Source organism: Periplaneta americana, chromosome 17, assembly GCF_040183065.1.
Source record: "Periplaneta americana isolate PAMFEO1 chromosome 17, P.americana_PAMFEO1_priV1, whole genome shotgun sequence".
Classification (NCBI taxonomy): Eukaryota; Metazoa; Arthropoda; class Insecta; order Blattodea; family Blattidae; genus Periplaneta; species Periplaneta americana.
Genome location: NC_091133.1, coordinates 876,683 through 892,439, shown reverse-complemented (window position 1 = coordinate 892,439; position 15,757 = coordinate 876,683). Strand labels below are relative to the sequence as shown.

General features: G+C 34.5%; 1 protein-coding gene across 2 annotated transcripts in view; it reads right to left on the bottom strand.

The window, feature by feature from the left end:
• Window positions 1-14,415, bottom strand: part of LOC138693031 (zinc finger protein 235-like) — a 31,077-nt gene extending 16,662 nt beyond the window's left edge. The window contains exons 1-2 of one of the 2 annotated variants that reach the window (XM_069816551.1): window positions 14,204-14,415; window positions 9,819-9,956 (exon numbers count right to left, since the gene is read on the bottom strand). In XM_069816551.1, the coding sequence (XP_069672652.1) occupies window positions 9,819-9,956; window positions 14,204-14,317 (252 nt within the window). In that variant the 5' untranslated portion in view covers window positions 14,318-14,415. The remainder of the gene's footprint in view (window positions 1-9,818; window positions 9,957-14,203) is intronic. The other variant, XM_069816550.1, reaches the window with a different exon arrangement.
• Between the last annotated feature and the right edge of the window lie 1,342 nt (window positions 14,416-15,757).

Genomic DNA, 15,757 nt, shown 5'->3' with positions numbered 1-15,757 from the left:
CCGTATAATACAATTTATCCATATCGTCCAAAGCCTTTAATATGAATACTCCCCTCCATGCAGACCTCAGCCATGCAACTTCGAGCACTACATCTGCCCAGTCACTAACTAAGCATATTAAGACTAAAGAAATTAATCTAAACAGTAAGAAGCTAAGTAATTGAATGAAACTTCCTTCATCCTTGTAGATTTATGTTCACTTAAGTCCATAAAAATAGTAATGGCTTCACCATCTATGATAGTTCTAATATGCGTGATCGAAGTTCTCTTTTTATTAAGATACCGCATTTGTCAATTAAAATTTATAGATTCTTAGGCCCGATAGTATAAACCATTTAATCTTAGATCAGAGGTTAAATTAATCCATGTTTCAGCTGAACTTGGAATTTTGTGTTGTATAAAGTCTAATCTGAGATTAATTTGTCTCAAACTAAAGTCAACTTTGACTGAAGAAATTTCTCCGATTAAGTTAGATGATTCAAGTTCAGTTATTTCTTTTCTGTTTGAAATATACGAGTGACAGATTGTGCAAATAAAATATCCATTATTATTAATATTAATAGATATGTTAGGTACATTTATATATATATTTATTTCAATTTCTTGCCTTAATACTCAAACATTCTTATATTTTATAAGGGTCTATCGTGTTCAGCAGTATCAAATAACATAACCTATAATTATATTATGTTTATAACAACCATTAATTATTAATGGATATGATAGGTACGTTCATAAATGTTCAATGAACTGTAATACTAAACGAAAATTGTCGTTTTATAAAGCTTTATTATGTTTAGCAGTATCAAACACCATAACATGATAACAACTTGGAGAACAGTGAACCTTTTTCTTATTGTCCGCCATTATTTACATTGCACAAAAAAAAACCATTGTCTCCAACAGAGTGTAATACGGAAAGTTGTCAAAAAGTAGTTGTAAAGTCGCTAGATTTCTCATTATCAACAAAGAAAGATTACATTTTGTCACTATGGGGTGCTAAAAAGATCACTAAATCCCTATTTAAGCAATATAAAAGTTAAAAGAAATTGTTGTTGAAAAGGAGTTAAAGTCGCTAGATTGGCAACACTGAACAAACCTGTATAACATGAATAATTTCGAGGGAAAAACTGTTCCGGAGCCGGGTATCGAACCCGGGACCTTTGGTTTAACGTACCAACGCTCTACCACTGAGCTACCCGGGAACTCTAACCGACACCGATCCAATATTTCCCTCTATATCCACAGACCTCAAAGTGGGCTGACAACCGTCAAGCAACCAACTTCGAGTGCACACTAACTCTGTGTGACTTAAATTGTGGTTTTCTGTTAACGAACAGTGACGTGTATTATGCAAATCAAGATTTCAGGTATAACTCCCTGTAAAGTTGATTTGAATAATTTCGAGGGAAAAATTGTTCTGGAGCCGGGAACACATGGTCCGCGCATCACGTATTTCACCTGTTAATGCGATGTTGCCAAATCCTTTTCACGTGAACTTAGAGTGCATTTGAACCAAGGTAATTTGATCGCAGAAAAGTTTTATACAATAGAAGAAGTATCTGAACTCGGTTCACTTTTCGATCTTAGATCAAAGTTGATCTTTAGTCAGGGAGTTTTATACAATTGGGCCTTACTCTCTTTCATCAGTTTCTTTCCTAGTGGTTTTCTGAATCAGAGTCTACGTGTTATACTGTCTGGATGGTTACAGTAAGGACAATCTTCTTTGGCTAAATAGGAGGGCATATCGAAAAAGACCAACGATTTTTTTTCAACATTAAACATTTAAGGGTTTGCGAAAGTTGCATAATGGTACCAAAATTTGGCACAATAAAACATAACCTCTTTGGAACACTTTTATCCGAGACACAGAGGCGTTCTTTTCATTGTCTTATTTCTTTTTAACATAAGCATGTTTGCAGGTCTTTGCTTTATGTGGACTGCTATCATTTGTTATTTTTGTTGTTTAGTTTACTGTCCAAAGAGTCGTCTGAACTTCACAGGTAATATAACAACTAGGCCAGAAGATAATGGAGTAGGATGGCCAGTTCCTTTTCCCCTGCATATTTTGTTATCATTTACATATAAAAGCAAACTATTATGATTTTTAAGTTGTAAGTAATAGCAGGAAAGTGAAACAAGAGGCACAAATATGTTACAGGAGGCAACAATCCAGAATCTACCACACATAGGTAACTGCTAATTCAATCCATCACTTACCTACTAGTGTTTGTTTTTATCGCTTTTATAGTCTACCTTTATTTTCATATTACTCTCCGTGAAAAATAATCTGTCTTCTTCTCACAGGACTGGAGTTGCTTTCTTGTATCCAGTGTGGACCTGATGAAAGCATCTCTCTTTTTCACCACAAACTGTGGCATTTGTATTTATCCGTATTTGTTTATTTATTTGTATTAACTGTATTAATATAGTCTGCCTGTCTAAAATAAATAAACTTCATTTAAGTCTCCTCACTCTTGTTATGTTTAAAAGTAAGTTTTCATGTGTATCGCTGGTGGGTGCTTCAAATTTTATTCTGAATGACATGAGCAACACATTTCTCGTGTCCATCCAATGTATTGAGAAACAGACGTCTGCATAGAGGCATCCTCTGACCATTGATCTCAAAAATGTAATCTTCGGTAATAATACTTTGATTTGTAAACCATTTTGCTTTCTAGGTCTGATGCATTTAATCTTTTACTCGTGGTATATTCTGCTTTTCAGAACCAGAATGCATTCTTTTACGTGGTTTCTCTTTTCTAGCATGTACTTCCTTTTCACTAACATCAACGTTTCAATACCTAGTATTTGAAACAAGTTTAATTCTATTTGCAATGATTTCGCCCAAAAACGATGCAAAGAACTCGATTCAGCATTTACACTGCTCGTAAAAGAATGCCCAAATTCATCTTTCAAAGGAGATGTGTCCATTACAGTTCGGGGGAGCCAAATTCACTGAGTACGTCACAAATCTGGACGACATTAGAAACTGCTACCTTGACAGAACTAATATGCTGTATATAATTATATCTAAATAAAAGAAACTGTACTTTAGAGGAAGGTTACTAGATGTCCCTATTCTCCAGGCACAGTCCCAAAATGTTTCTGATGACCCCGGACGAAATTGGTCTACAGAATGTCCCTGCATTTAATAATTTGTTCCCGGATATCCTCATTGGATTTTAAGTATTAATATGGTTCTATGATCTTTGCATATTATTGTGGATCAATTTTTGATAATGCAAGTTTGCTGCATTTTGCATTTTCATGATGACATAATAAAAACTGAAGATGAGGACGTAACTGCGTTCGAGTCTTTCACTTTCTTATCAAGGTTAATAGAAAAATTGAGCTTCAGAAAGAAGCTACTTTTGCTATCTAGAAAAATATAGTTCTTATTCCACAACAGAATTATTAGTCTCTCTTGTGAATTTTATGAAGTCTTGTGCCTGGTTATTCATTCACAAGATAAAGTATCTACGGAATTGTGCTGAGATCTCCTCCTTGAACAGAAGAACTTGAAAAGACAGTCAATTATCTTCCTTCATATGTAGATGGACTTTACCTGGTTGAAGATAATTTATTTGATGATATTTCATGCTTGAAGAGTCCACACTGTGGAGTAACGGTCAGCGAGTCTGGCCGCGAAACCAGGTGGCCCGGGTTCGAATCCCGGTCGGGGCAAGTTACCTGGTTGAGGTTTTTTCCGGGGTTTTTCCTCAGCAAATGCGGGTAACTTTCGGTGCTGGACCCCGGATTCATTTCACCAGCATTATCACCTTCATTTCATTCAGACGCTAAATAACCTAGATGTTGATACAGCGTCGTAAAATAACGCAATAAAATAAAATAAATGCTTGAAGAAATATGCGAATTCAGAGAAAATAGCGAATTACTATGAAGATAATGGTACTCCTTACTCAAAATGAAGTAAAATTTTAATTTTTTTCTCTGAGAAAATGATTCCGTGAACTCCATAAGCAAACTAGCCATGTGTCTTCCTGGAATTTGTCATTCCCTTTGTCACTGTCTCCATTCTTTGCTTTTTCTTCAATGAACATGATGTGGACTTAACAAAATTTTTCCTATCAGAAATTCACTGCAAAATTGGGATCCAGATAATATCTACCCAAAAAATTCACTTTTCTGAAAAATATCAGTTTTTTTCAGTAATAGGTAAGCAGAAAGAATATTTTTTGTGTATATGCCTAAACAGAATCAGAATTTTTTTCTTCCAGTGTGAAGAAAAAACAATACAAAAGAATGACAAACTAATTCAAATGTTAAAGATAGTAGTTCCTTTTTTTTTTTTCGTATATCGATATTTGACCCGGAAATTGTGAAAAAATGCCGTAACCTTAGTTTAAATCATACTGGGTCCTAGTAGAATATCAAACCACAGAACACATTTTTCATGGGGTACTTCTGTTCCTTATAGAATAACTAATTAACTATTGCAGGAATTATCTGTGAAATAATACTTCAATTTGCAGTCTCCAATGGAATTCACCTTAGCCTCACAATGTCTAATATTATTTCAATGTGTGACCATAAATTTTAACATCACATAACGGTCTCAACGAAGCAATCTTTATCTGGTTTAGTTGGATTTTGGTACTATTTCTGAACTCATAATCTCAGCAGCTAACATCCGCATTCATTTGGAAACTTAAGTCTTAGGTGTATGCTGACCGTAATGTTTTACTCCACACTTTCTGCCAGGCAAAAGTACTGTATGAACAGAAACACCATTTGGTATATATATTATGTTTTTATTACTGCAATAGCACGGCCATGACGGATTAGATGTAATCCAATTCATAATCCGCCATTACCATCTACATAATTGCCGTAGAAATGAATTTAATTCATATGTTATTATATATATTTCTGTCTTGTTAGTTTTTATGTTATTAATATAAATGTAAAAGGCTTTAAGTTAATCTTAAACTAATATCCTTTAAAGCTACAAATAAAGATTAACCTTCTTTAAAATATGACAAAAACTAAAAATTTCCCGTTTAACATGCTTTAAGTTTCAAATAAAATCTATCGATTATTTATTTAGGGGAAAGCAACTGGCTATCGTACCCCATTATCTCCTGGCTTAGTTGTCTTATGAGAGATGTCTTAATGGTGTCACTTATGAGGTTCAAACCTGTCTTCAGACATGCTTTAAGTTTCAAATAAAATCTATCGATTATTTATTTAGGAGAAAGCAACTCGCCATCGTACCCCATTATCTCCTGGCTTAGTTGCCTTATGAGAGATGTCTTAATGGTGTCACATATGAGGTTCAAACCTGTCTTCAGACATGCTTTAAGTTTCAAATAAAATCTATCGATTATTTATTTAGGAGAAAGCAACTGGCCATCGTACCCCATTATCTCCTGGCTTAGTTGCCTTATGAGAGATGTCTTAATGCTGTCACATATGAGGTTCAAACCTGTCTTCAGACATGCTTTAAGTTTCAAATAAAATCTATCGATTATTTATTTAGGAGAAAGCAACTCGCCATCGTACCCCATTATCTCCTGGCTTAGTTGCCTTATGAAAGATGTCTTAATGGTGTCACATATGAGGTTCAAACCTGTCTTCACACATGCTTTAAGTTTCAAATAAAATCTATCGATTATTTATTTAGGAGAAAGCAACTAGCTATCGTACACCATTATCTCCTGGCTTAGTTGCCTTATGAGAGATGTCTTAATGGTGTCACTTATGAGGTTCAAACCTGCCTTGAGACATGCTTTAAGTTTCAAATAAAATCTATCGATTATTTATTTAGGAGAAAGCAACTGGCCATCGTACCCCATTATCTCCTGGCTTAGTTGCCTTATGAGAGATGTCTTAATGCTGTCACATATGAGGTTCAAACCTGTCTTCAGACATGCTTTAAGTTTCAAATAAAATCTATCGATTATTTATTTAGGAGAAAGCAACTCGCCATCGTACCCCATTATCTCCTGGCTTAGTTGCATTATGAGAGATGTCTTAATGGTGTCACATATGCGGTTCAAACCTGTCATGAGACAGTTGACAAAATAACAATTGTTAATTTAGCATTCAATTTAATATCTGACGTATTCGTTACAGTCAAGGCCCACCTCATGGATACTGCTATCCATACAATTCTCCAACAACAAATAATAAAATAGTCGGCACAAGAAGAAGAAGGAAAATTTTAAACAACTGACATTTTTCTTACATTCATCAAAACTACTTACAATCTTATACACTCTGTCTACTCTACATTTCCTTCTAATCTATTCCTTTGACAAACACACTGCTTTCGTGACAAGACTAAAATTATTTTGTTAGCAAAGGTAAAATCATTACGTATTCCTTTACATAATCTTCATAGCTTTATACCGGCCATCAAATACACAATAATCATAATCACACTTTACTCAAAGGTTTTATCATTTCTTCCCACATAAATTTCACTCTGTTATGTGTACTGATATTGATAGTTAAGTGTCTATATACATCTGTGATGGCAACTATGTAGATATCTGAGCTTGTTATAAATGTTTTCTAAACTCTGGTAAATAAACTATCTTAATATATAAAACTGAATGTGGGTATGTATGTATATATGTATGTCTGTATGTTCTCTATACAAATCTACACGCTTTGACCGATATGTGCCAAAGTTTGCACATTTAACCTTCATAACCAGGAGAAGAACATAGGCTACATTAAAATTGTGCAAATGGAAGTTAAATTAATTAAAATTATAACTAAGAAAAATAAATACGATCAAACATTCATATGTAATACTAAAATGCAATCTTCTATAGTCAATTGTTTTTTATTATTGTCTGTTGTATTCAACATCCACTTTCACGAGGCCATGGAAATTTTAACACGAAATTAAATTACATTGTTGTTGTTACAGATCATGAAGGCTAAAACTAGATAATTCATGCAATAAGTATCTTTACGCAGTCCAGGACCGTATTATGAATTCCTCGATGCAGTTTTGTAGATAGTGAGCAAACTGTTTTATACAACTGAATTCTAGAATTCTTTGAAACTACAAGGTTTGCTACCACATAATTTACTTAATATTGAATAAGCAATAGTACCTACTATTGCGAAATATTGGCCCACCAAAATTATGCACGAATAAGAATTGGTGTGAAAAACTCATATGAAACTTAATAGAATTGGCAATATTAATTGCAAAAATAAAAGGAGATGTTTTTATTCCACGTATTGCTAGGATACTCATTCAATTTTAAGCAACTGCAATTTCAATGCCACTAATGAGCATATTAAAATGAAGCTCAAGGACAGTCGCTCTAAAGTTGCAGACATTAACTTAAAAACTGCGTTTTTCACATCCTCAACTATATTTTATACAAATAAGTGAAAAAAAAAAAAAACATTTTACACATATCAATAAGCAGTTCAATCATAATTTTGTCATGTTGCTAATGTAGTATGTGAATGTACATAATCCCACTGAAAATAACATTGTATCAATTTTCAAAGTATTGTTGTTCACGTCCGAAAATGTGTTTCTGCGAAATTATATCTGTATAATTACGTTGCAAATTTAGTATGTTAAGCATTGTGGGAATAAAAATCTCTTAATTTCTAAAATAGTGGTAGGCCCATACGTTTCTCAGAATATTAGTCTTTACGTCAAAAAATGACTTATTGCGAGTTTATATTATATCTGCATTCCGCGTATAAAATTAGAATTAATATAATATGTTCTGAATTTAAGAGATATTGTTTCAAGTTTTATTAAAAAAAAACTGGATATGATATGAGGGTGTACAGTGGGAAAGAGGTAAAAAAAATCTTCTAATATAAATTAAATTATATATGTATATATTGATTCGATGCTGAAACTGATCAGAAAGAGGAGAAGGAATTATATTTTCGTTGGGTTTTACTTTGTTTATAGTTTGATTTTTCTATTACTTTATTTGTATTCCTGGCGGTGTGGAAGATAAGGCGTAATGGCCTTAACTACACCAGAATAAATAACTAACTAACTAACTAACTAAATAAATAAATAAATAAAAACATATAAATAAATAAAAACAAATAAATAAATGAATAAAAGCAAATAAATAAATAAATGTAAAACAACAGTTTAACGTCAGGCACATGATGAAATGTTTTCTTTTCGGTGCCTGATTTACAACTGTTTTAAATTAAGTTAACCCTGGCAGGCATTTGGCTAAGGAGTTCATAAGTTAAGCAAAGAATCATCTTTATGGGCGAGGAAATCTTAGTAAAGACAATTCGTTTTGGTTGTGTATAGTTATGTTTCCGAGATTTCCGAAAATATAATAACCAGTTTAATTAAAAATAGAAGCAGAAGGAAAACCCAGGCAACACCGGGTGCTTTCAGCTAGTATTATATAGAACATGGTGGCAACGGTGAACGAAAGAAATATTATTTATTTTATTTTTATTTTGTGAAGACAAGATAATGAAGTTAATTGAAAGTTAATTTGTTGGTATGATTAAAAAATAACAAGTTGGATTTATTAAAAGATACGCAATGTGTGCGTCTTCCAATGTACAAGGCAATATGTCATTAAATTGGAAACGATTCAAGAGACAGTTTAATGCATTTACTGATGATTATTACGAAAACGCATCTGAAGGAAAAACGACTGCTATTTTATTGCACTTTGTGGAAGAAAAGGTTCAAGATATTTCTGAATCATTCAATCTTACTGACGAGAAGAAGAAAAATCTATGTTTAGTTCTAAAACAATTTCCCGACTCCATTTTTGCCAGTGACACAATGTTACATATCGTGACTGTGCCTCTAAAATCGGCTAAATTATATGCATTTAAATAGATTTTTGTAGGTGAAAGAATAATGCAATATCACTTTTAATTCCCTTGATTTTCAAAGCTACTTTCGGTATAATTTCATCATTTCTCATGTAAGGATTCAGAGCTCGGGTTTTCCTTTCCTACGAAAATAATGCTTCCATGTGTGCTGCGAGCATTACAGTACAGCTGATATTACAGGCGACACAGCGTTTTGTGACGTCAAAGGAAGAGAGATAACTCGCACAATGTCCCTTACACACAGACAGGCACACAGCAAGATCTCCGTCGCAGTGTGTCATTGTCCGTGTGTTAACAAAAATGCCGTTACATTTTGACAATATCGAATACGCAGATATGATTCATGTTTATGGCTTTTGTGACGGGAACGCTAATAATTCTGTGGATGAATATCGAAGAGAATATCCACATCACAGAATGTTGTCACGTATTTTTTCAGTTCGCACATTTCAGTCCCCTGTGTTGCGAAGGCACATGATCTTGCAGTTGCCAACAATGAAACAGAAAAAAGCCCACGCACGAGTGGCAGTAACATATCCAGACGACTAGGTGTTCCTCAAAATAGGGTGTGGAGAACATTGAACGATGAGGGAATGTACCCCTATCACTTGCAGCGAGTTCAACATCTACAGCCAGAAGACTAAAGACATTGTGTGGGGTGATTGAAATATGGCTTTAATACTAATTTTTTTATGTGAGTACTAACGTGAATTTCCTTTAATGAATTTACAATACATCGAGTACCATTATTGTATATAATTTAAATGCTTAAACTTTCATAAATGAAAATATATTCATGTGGCCATTTTTCATCAGAATGATTCCAGAAATAACTTCCAAGAATATTGCACAACTTACGAGAATCACCGTATATATATGAAATTTATGCTGCAGGTACTGTTGTAAAAAAGACAGTGTCCGCTACAATCAAAACATAAGATAAACACTGGAAGAAGAACACAATGAATTCTTTGTGGTGCACTCACCTCAGGTTCACGTTTCACCACAGGCAACCAAATTACCTCCGGTTCTTCCTCGAATTTTATCACTGTTGTGAGATCTTGGCTCTGGTCCTCATATTCCTCCTTTATACCAGACACATCCTGATTCGAAAAATCCCGTTCCTGCAGTACAAAGAGATATCATATATTACAATTTATTACAGGGTGTAAGAAGACAACTTCTAACTTTACAATTTCTTCTCTATGTATTTGTATGTCACAGCCTGATGACAACGGACGTATGTGCTTCACATTACCATGCATAAAGCCAGGAATCATATGCATATGCATATTTTCATGCAAAAACATTTGTTATACATGTTATTAACGTCTGTGATGATGAATAGGCAAAGTCAACTGTGCATAATTGTTTAATATTTCGGCCATTACTCCATATAATATAGTATTGTGTATTATATTTAGCATATCTTCAACATTGTGTTAGACTAGCAACAATATTTGCGTAATTTAGTAAAAGAAACGTTCAGACTCTGGATTATTCCCTAGTGAGCACATAACATTTTTTTGGTTGACTGTACTCGATGGCTCCGCATAGGTCAGTTTCTATCTGATGCTTTTCCAATTCACTGCGGGCTAAAGCAGGGAGATGCACTATCACCTTTACTTTTTAACTTCGCTCTAGAATATGCCATTAGGAAAGTTCAGGATAACAGACAGGGTTTGGAATTGAACGGGTTACATCAGCTTCTTGTCTTTGCGGATGACGTGAATATGTTAGGAGAAAATACACAAACGATTAGGGAAAACACGGAAATTTTACTTGAAGCAAGTAGAGCGATCGGTTTGGAAGTAAATCCCGAAAAGACAAAGTATATGATTATGTCTCGTGACCAGAATATTGTACGAAATGGAACTATAAAAATTGGAGATTTATCCTTCGAAGAGGTGGAAAAATTCAAATATCTTGGAGCAACAGTAACAAATATAAATGACACTCGGGAGGAAATTAAACGCAGAATAAATATGGGAAATGCGTGTTATTATTCGGTTGAGAAGCTATTATCATCCAGTCTGCTGTCGAAAAATCTGAAAGTTAGAATTTATAAAACAGTTATATTACCGGTTCTTCTGTATGGTTGTGAAACTTGGACTCTCACTCTGAGAGAGGAACATAGGTTCAGGGTGTTTGAGAATAAGGTTCTTAGGAAAATATTTGGGGCTAAGCGGGATGAAGTTACAGGAGAATGGAGAAAGTTACACAACACAGAACTGCACGCATTGTATTCTTCACCTGACATAATTAGGAACATTAAATCCAGACGTTTGAGATGGGCAGGGCATGTAGCACGTATGGGCGAATCCAGAAATGCATATAGAGTGTTAGTTGGGAGACCGGAGGGAAAAAGACCTTTAGGGAGGCCGAGACGTAGATGGGAGGATAATATTAAAATGGATTTGAGGGAGGTGGGGTATGATGATAGAGACTGGATTAATCTTGCACAGGATAGGGACCGCTGGCGGGCTTATGTGAGGGCGGCAATGAACTTTCGGGTTCCTTAAAAGCCATTTGTAAGTAAGTAAGTAAGTACTCGATGGCTAAAAATCCCTTGTCTATGAAGGGAAAGAGTGGAAAAACCAGACTGCCCGCTTTTGTTCCATTGAACTACTGCACAAAAGGAAATATTCCCAAACATCCCTACCTACCTGACTATATATATATATATAAATATATATATATATAAATATATATATATATATATTATATATCCCAAAATGTTCAGTAGGGCATCCTCTAGTTGTTGTTCAATTCTAGCAATCTGTTACTGAATCACCCACTACATACATGGAGACATCCTAGTTTACAATTTGCTTTATTTTCCTATTAATTTCGATCTGGTATATTTAATTTTTGGAATTTTGCACCAAGTTTAGATATTCGTATATTAATATTGATTTCTACACTGTTTATCTTCGTAAACTATGCTGTATGCTCTTTTGTTATCCTAACTGTTGTTGTCTACGAGTTTAGGATAATCATTTCTTTCTTTCCTCATCGAATATCGCTGAATCAATCCCTTTCTGTAGTTTATAAATCAAACTGTGGTGAACAAAGCTGGGGGCGAAATGTCCCGATTGTGTGGCTTCTTTCATTACGAGAAGGCCATCAACATTCATATCAGTGATTCACACCTTGATATACACTGAACGAAGGCAGCATAGAATTGCTCACTGAACTACGCCATGATTTCAGCGCGAGATTTAAGATTTTCGAAAGTTTCGAAACCCATTTCGATTAGTCGAAATTCCCTAGTCAGTAACGACAGCAGATGTAACTGGGTTATCAATTTTTGGCCCTCAGATTAGAAATATAAAAATGAACTTATTGATCTCCAGCAGGATTCGGAACTAGAAGGTATTTTTCAAGAGAAACGAGAAATAAATTCAGTATTAGAGTTTTGGAATACAGTTCCAGAAAAATAGATCGGAAATTTGGTATTTTTTGCATATAAGAAAGCTGTGTGTTTTTGGATCAATGTATATTTGTGAAATGACTTTCAGCAAGATAAAATCAATGGTAAACATAGATCTCGTCTCACAAATGTGAATTTGGAAAACCTACTGAGGATATCTGTAACAAATCAACCAGCTCGTATTGACAAAATTGTACAGGAGAGTAACAAAGTGTGGCCTTCAACTTCACAGCAGTAATCTACATAACTGTAAGTTATCTTAAAATTATGTAATGATAATAATAATAATAATAATAATAATAATAATAATAATAATATATGCCTCAAACAGGTAACTATTAATATAAAATCAATTAAAGTAATCAGTAATGAATGTGTTTATCCATAAATGTAATAAGACTGTTACCCAGTTTGAGTGCTGTGAAATTTGGCGAGGGACTGCAACAGAGGCTGTTTCTCTTGTAATTTCTAGTGAGTACCACTGCTCTAGATGGATACTGTCTATATGTAATCACGATAACTCCTGAGTGAACTGACTTGTTTTATAGTAGGTTATTTTACAATGCTTTATCAACATCTAAAGCTATGTAGCGTCTAAATGAGATGCAGGTGATAATGCTGGTGAAATGAGCCCGGGGTCCAGCACCGAAAGTAACCCAGCATTTGCTCATATTGGGTTGAAATAAAACCCGGAAAAACTCGCATCATGGTAACTTGCCTCATCCGGGAATCGAACATAGGCCACTTGGTTTCGCGGCCAGACGCGCTAATCGTTATTCCACAGGTGTGAACGAGTGAATTGATGATCGAGCGAAATGCCACATAAGGTGGGATTAAAACATATTCTTGTTAAAATGCCGAAACTAAAGTTGAATCAACAATATGTAGTCAAATTTAATCCTATTTGAAGGTAATAAAATTTGTCACGAATTTTCGAAAAGACACAGCCATAAATATGGTGTCTTTAGTGAATATTTAATAATATCAAAAATAATAAAAATGCTGATAAATTAATACTGCACTATTATCGATATTCTTATTTGACCTCAGTAGTAAAATTGTGTGACTCCTTGTTTTGTTATATTTTGCCCTTATTGATACCTGATGCTGTTACGAAATTATAGTATGCTGTAAAAGATATAGATTGCACAGGACGACCTGGTTAACTGAAGTATCAACAATAATTGATCTAGCTAATTATTCACTAAGGAATAACAATACTTTATTTGAAAATACATTGGTACTACTTAATTATTTGTAATACGTGCAGCAAAGGGCACGGATATGTCTAGGTATTAATAAAATTAAAATGACGTTCAAAAGAATACAAGCCATGTAATTACACGAAAATAGAAATAGAATTACAACAGTTCATGGACTACTGATATACCCAAATAAATCCATACGCGATATTACATACATTTTAAAGAGTGCATAATTAAACGTAACATTTCAACAACTAGCAGCACATCTTCACAGATAGTTGCTATCACATTGATGTGAATTATGATTCAGAATTGGGAAATGCAGTAAGAGTTATATTTTGGTTTGATACTCTAAATTTCTAAGAAGCAATTGCGATAATATGTACACCTACACCTAGCCTAAAATAAAATTAATCATTTTAAACCGTAAATGAGAATTTTAGAAAAAAATACATAATTATAACAACATTGCGAGAATGTGTAGTTTAGCAACATTAACAGGAAGTGTAACAAGAAATTTCGTTTTCAAACTTAAAAAATGAAACCTAGTAACATTTCAACAATAGAGTTCTCTGCAACATGATATAACTTGCAATTGTATATATTGATTATACTTTATCTATCTCTATCACAGAGTGCAAGGCACTACAAGTACTGTTGTAGAGGTAATGTCCTTAGAATCAAAATATAAATACTTGAACAACAAGCAGTGCATTCATTGTGCTCCACTCACCTCAGGTTCACGTTTCAATACAGCGGACGATATTGGCACGGGATTTTCCTCAACTTTCACCTCTGACGTGAGGGCATGTCCCTGGGCCACGTATTCCTCGGAGTAATAAGACATCACTTCGTAGGACTATGTCTAGCGGTAGTTAAATTGTTTCCTGCACTACCTCCATTATAATACGTCACGATCAGGTCACGGCTGACTAAATCGTTAACATTGTTTCTTCCAGATGGCCGTGATCAGACAGACCCGTTCGAGATTGAAAAGGGTTATAATTTCAACTTTCATCCTTATACCATCACAAAGAACTTGCTAATTTCTTCGATAATCATGTAATATGAAAATAGGGGAAAATAAATACACTCTAAGTTCTCAGGGCTAAGGGCCTCGAAGCTGGATACCTGGTTCTAATGAAGTCAGTGGCCGCTCGTGGGTATTGAATTCAGGGGGGCTGAATACAAAAATAAACCATGCAATTTACCTTATTTAAAGATTAGTTCCATGCGCCTTGTCTTGTAGGTTGCAAACTTTTGAATCATCTTCTTATTAAAATCCGATATGTCGTTTAACATAGTCTTTACAATTGAAAACATAGCTAATGCGGTCAGTCTCTCTTCTCTCATTGTATTTCTGAGATAGGATTTTACTCTCTTCAAACACGAAAAGCAACGTTCTGGTTCGGAAGTTGTCATTGGTATGGTGATAGCTATGCATAGTAGTTTCATAACTTCTGAAAATGAGGCCTGCAAGTTCTCAAATAGAAGAAATTGCAAGAGCTTGACTGCGTCACTGATATTTCTGAATCCTTGTCTCTGATACAACACAGTGAGTTTCGTTTTTAGTTTGTCTTTATCGAACATTGGAAAAAGCTTCACAAATACATTTAGGTCATTTTCAGGAAATGAGCTTCTGTATCATTCGAATTTTTCTTGAAACAAAAGAGAAGATAATATCAGATGATCTATGAACTGGAATCGGTAGTTAGCTTGTGTGATATTGACTGCCGCAACCCTTGTCTGAATTCCTTCGACCTTACGACGCTTTTTGGAGTTTTCATTTTCACACAACCCGCTGCTCAACTGTGCACTGTTCCGTATTGTCTATATGGAATTAACAAAGCTTGATATGCAGAGTCGGCCACGGTAGCATAGTCGGTTGCGGGTTCGATCCCGGCCAAGGTCGATGGCATTTAAATGTGTTTAAATGAGACAGGCTCATGTCAGTAGATTTACTGGCATTTAAAAGAATCCTGCGGGACTAAATTCCGGCACACCGGCGACGCTGATATAACCCCTGCAGTTGCGAGTGTCGTGAAATGAACCATAATTTAATTTGTTTATATGCAGATTTGAACCTTAGAAATATATAACTGGCGATATTGTAGTTGGTTGTATAATATATCTACATGATACATCAATAAATGAAAAAACTGATCCATAAATTGAATTCAGGATCTTCAAGAGTACGCACCAGGGCGCTTGCCTCATTTATTGTGATGTTGTTGGATGTTTCAGCTTCTATTATTGTTTGAAAACATTCTAGCAATGGCTCCTTCTT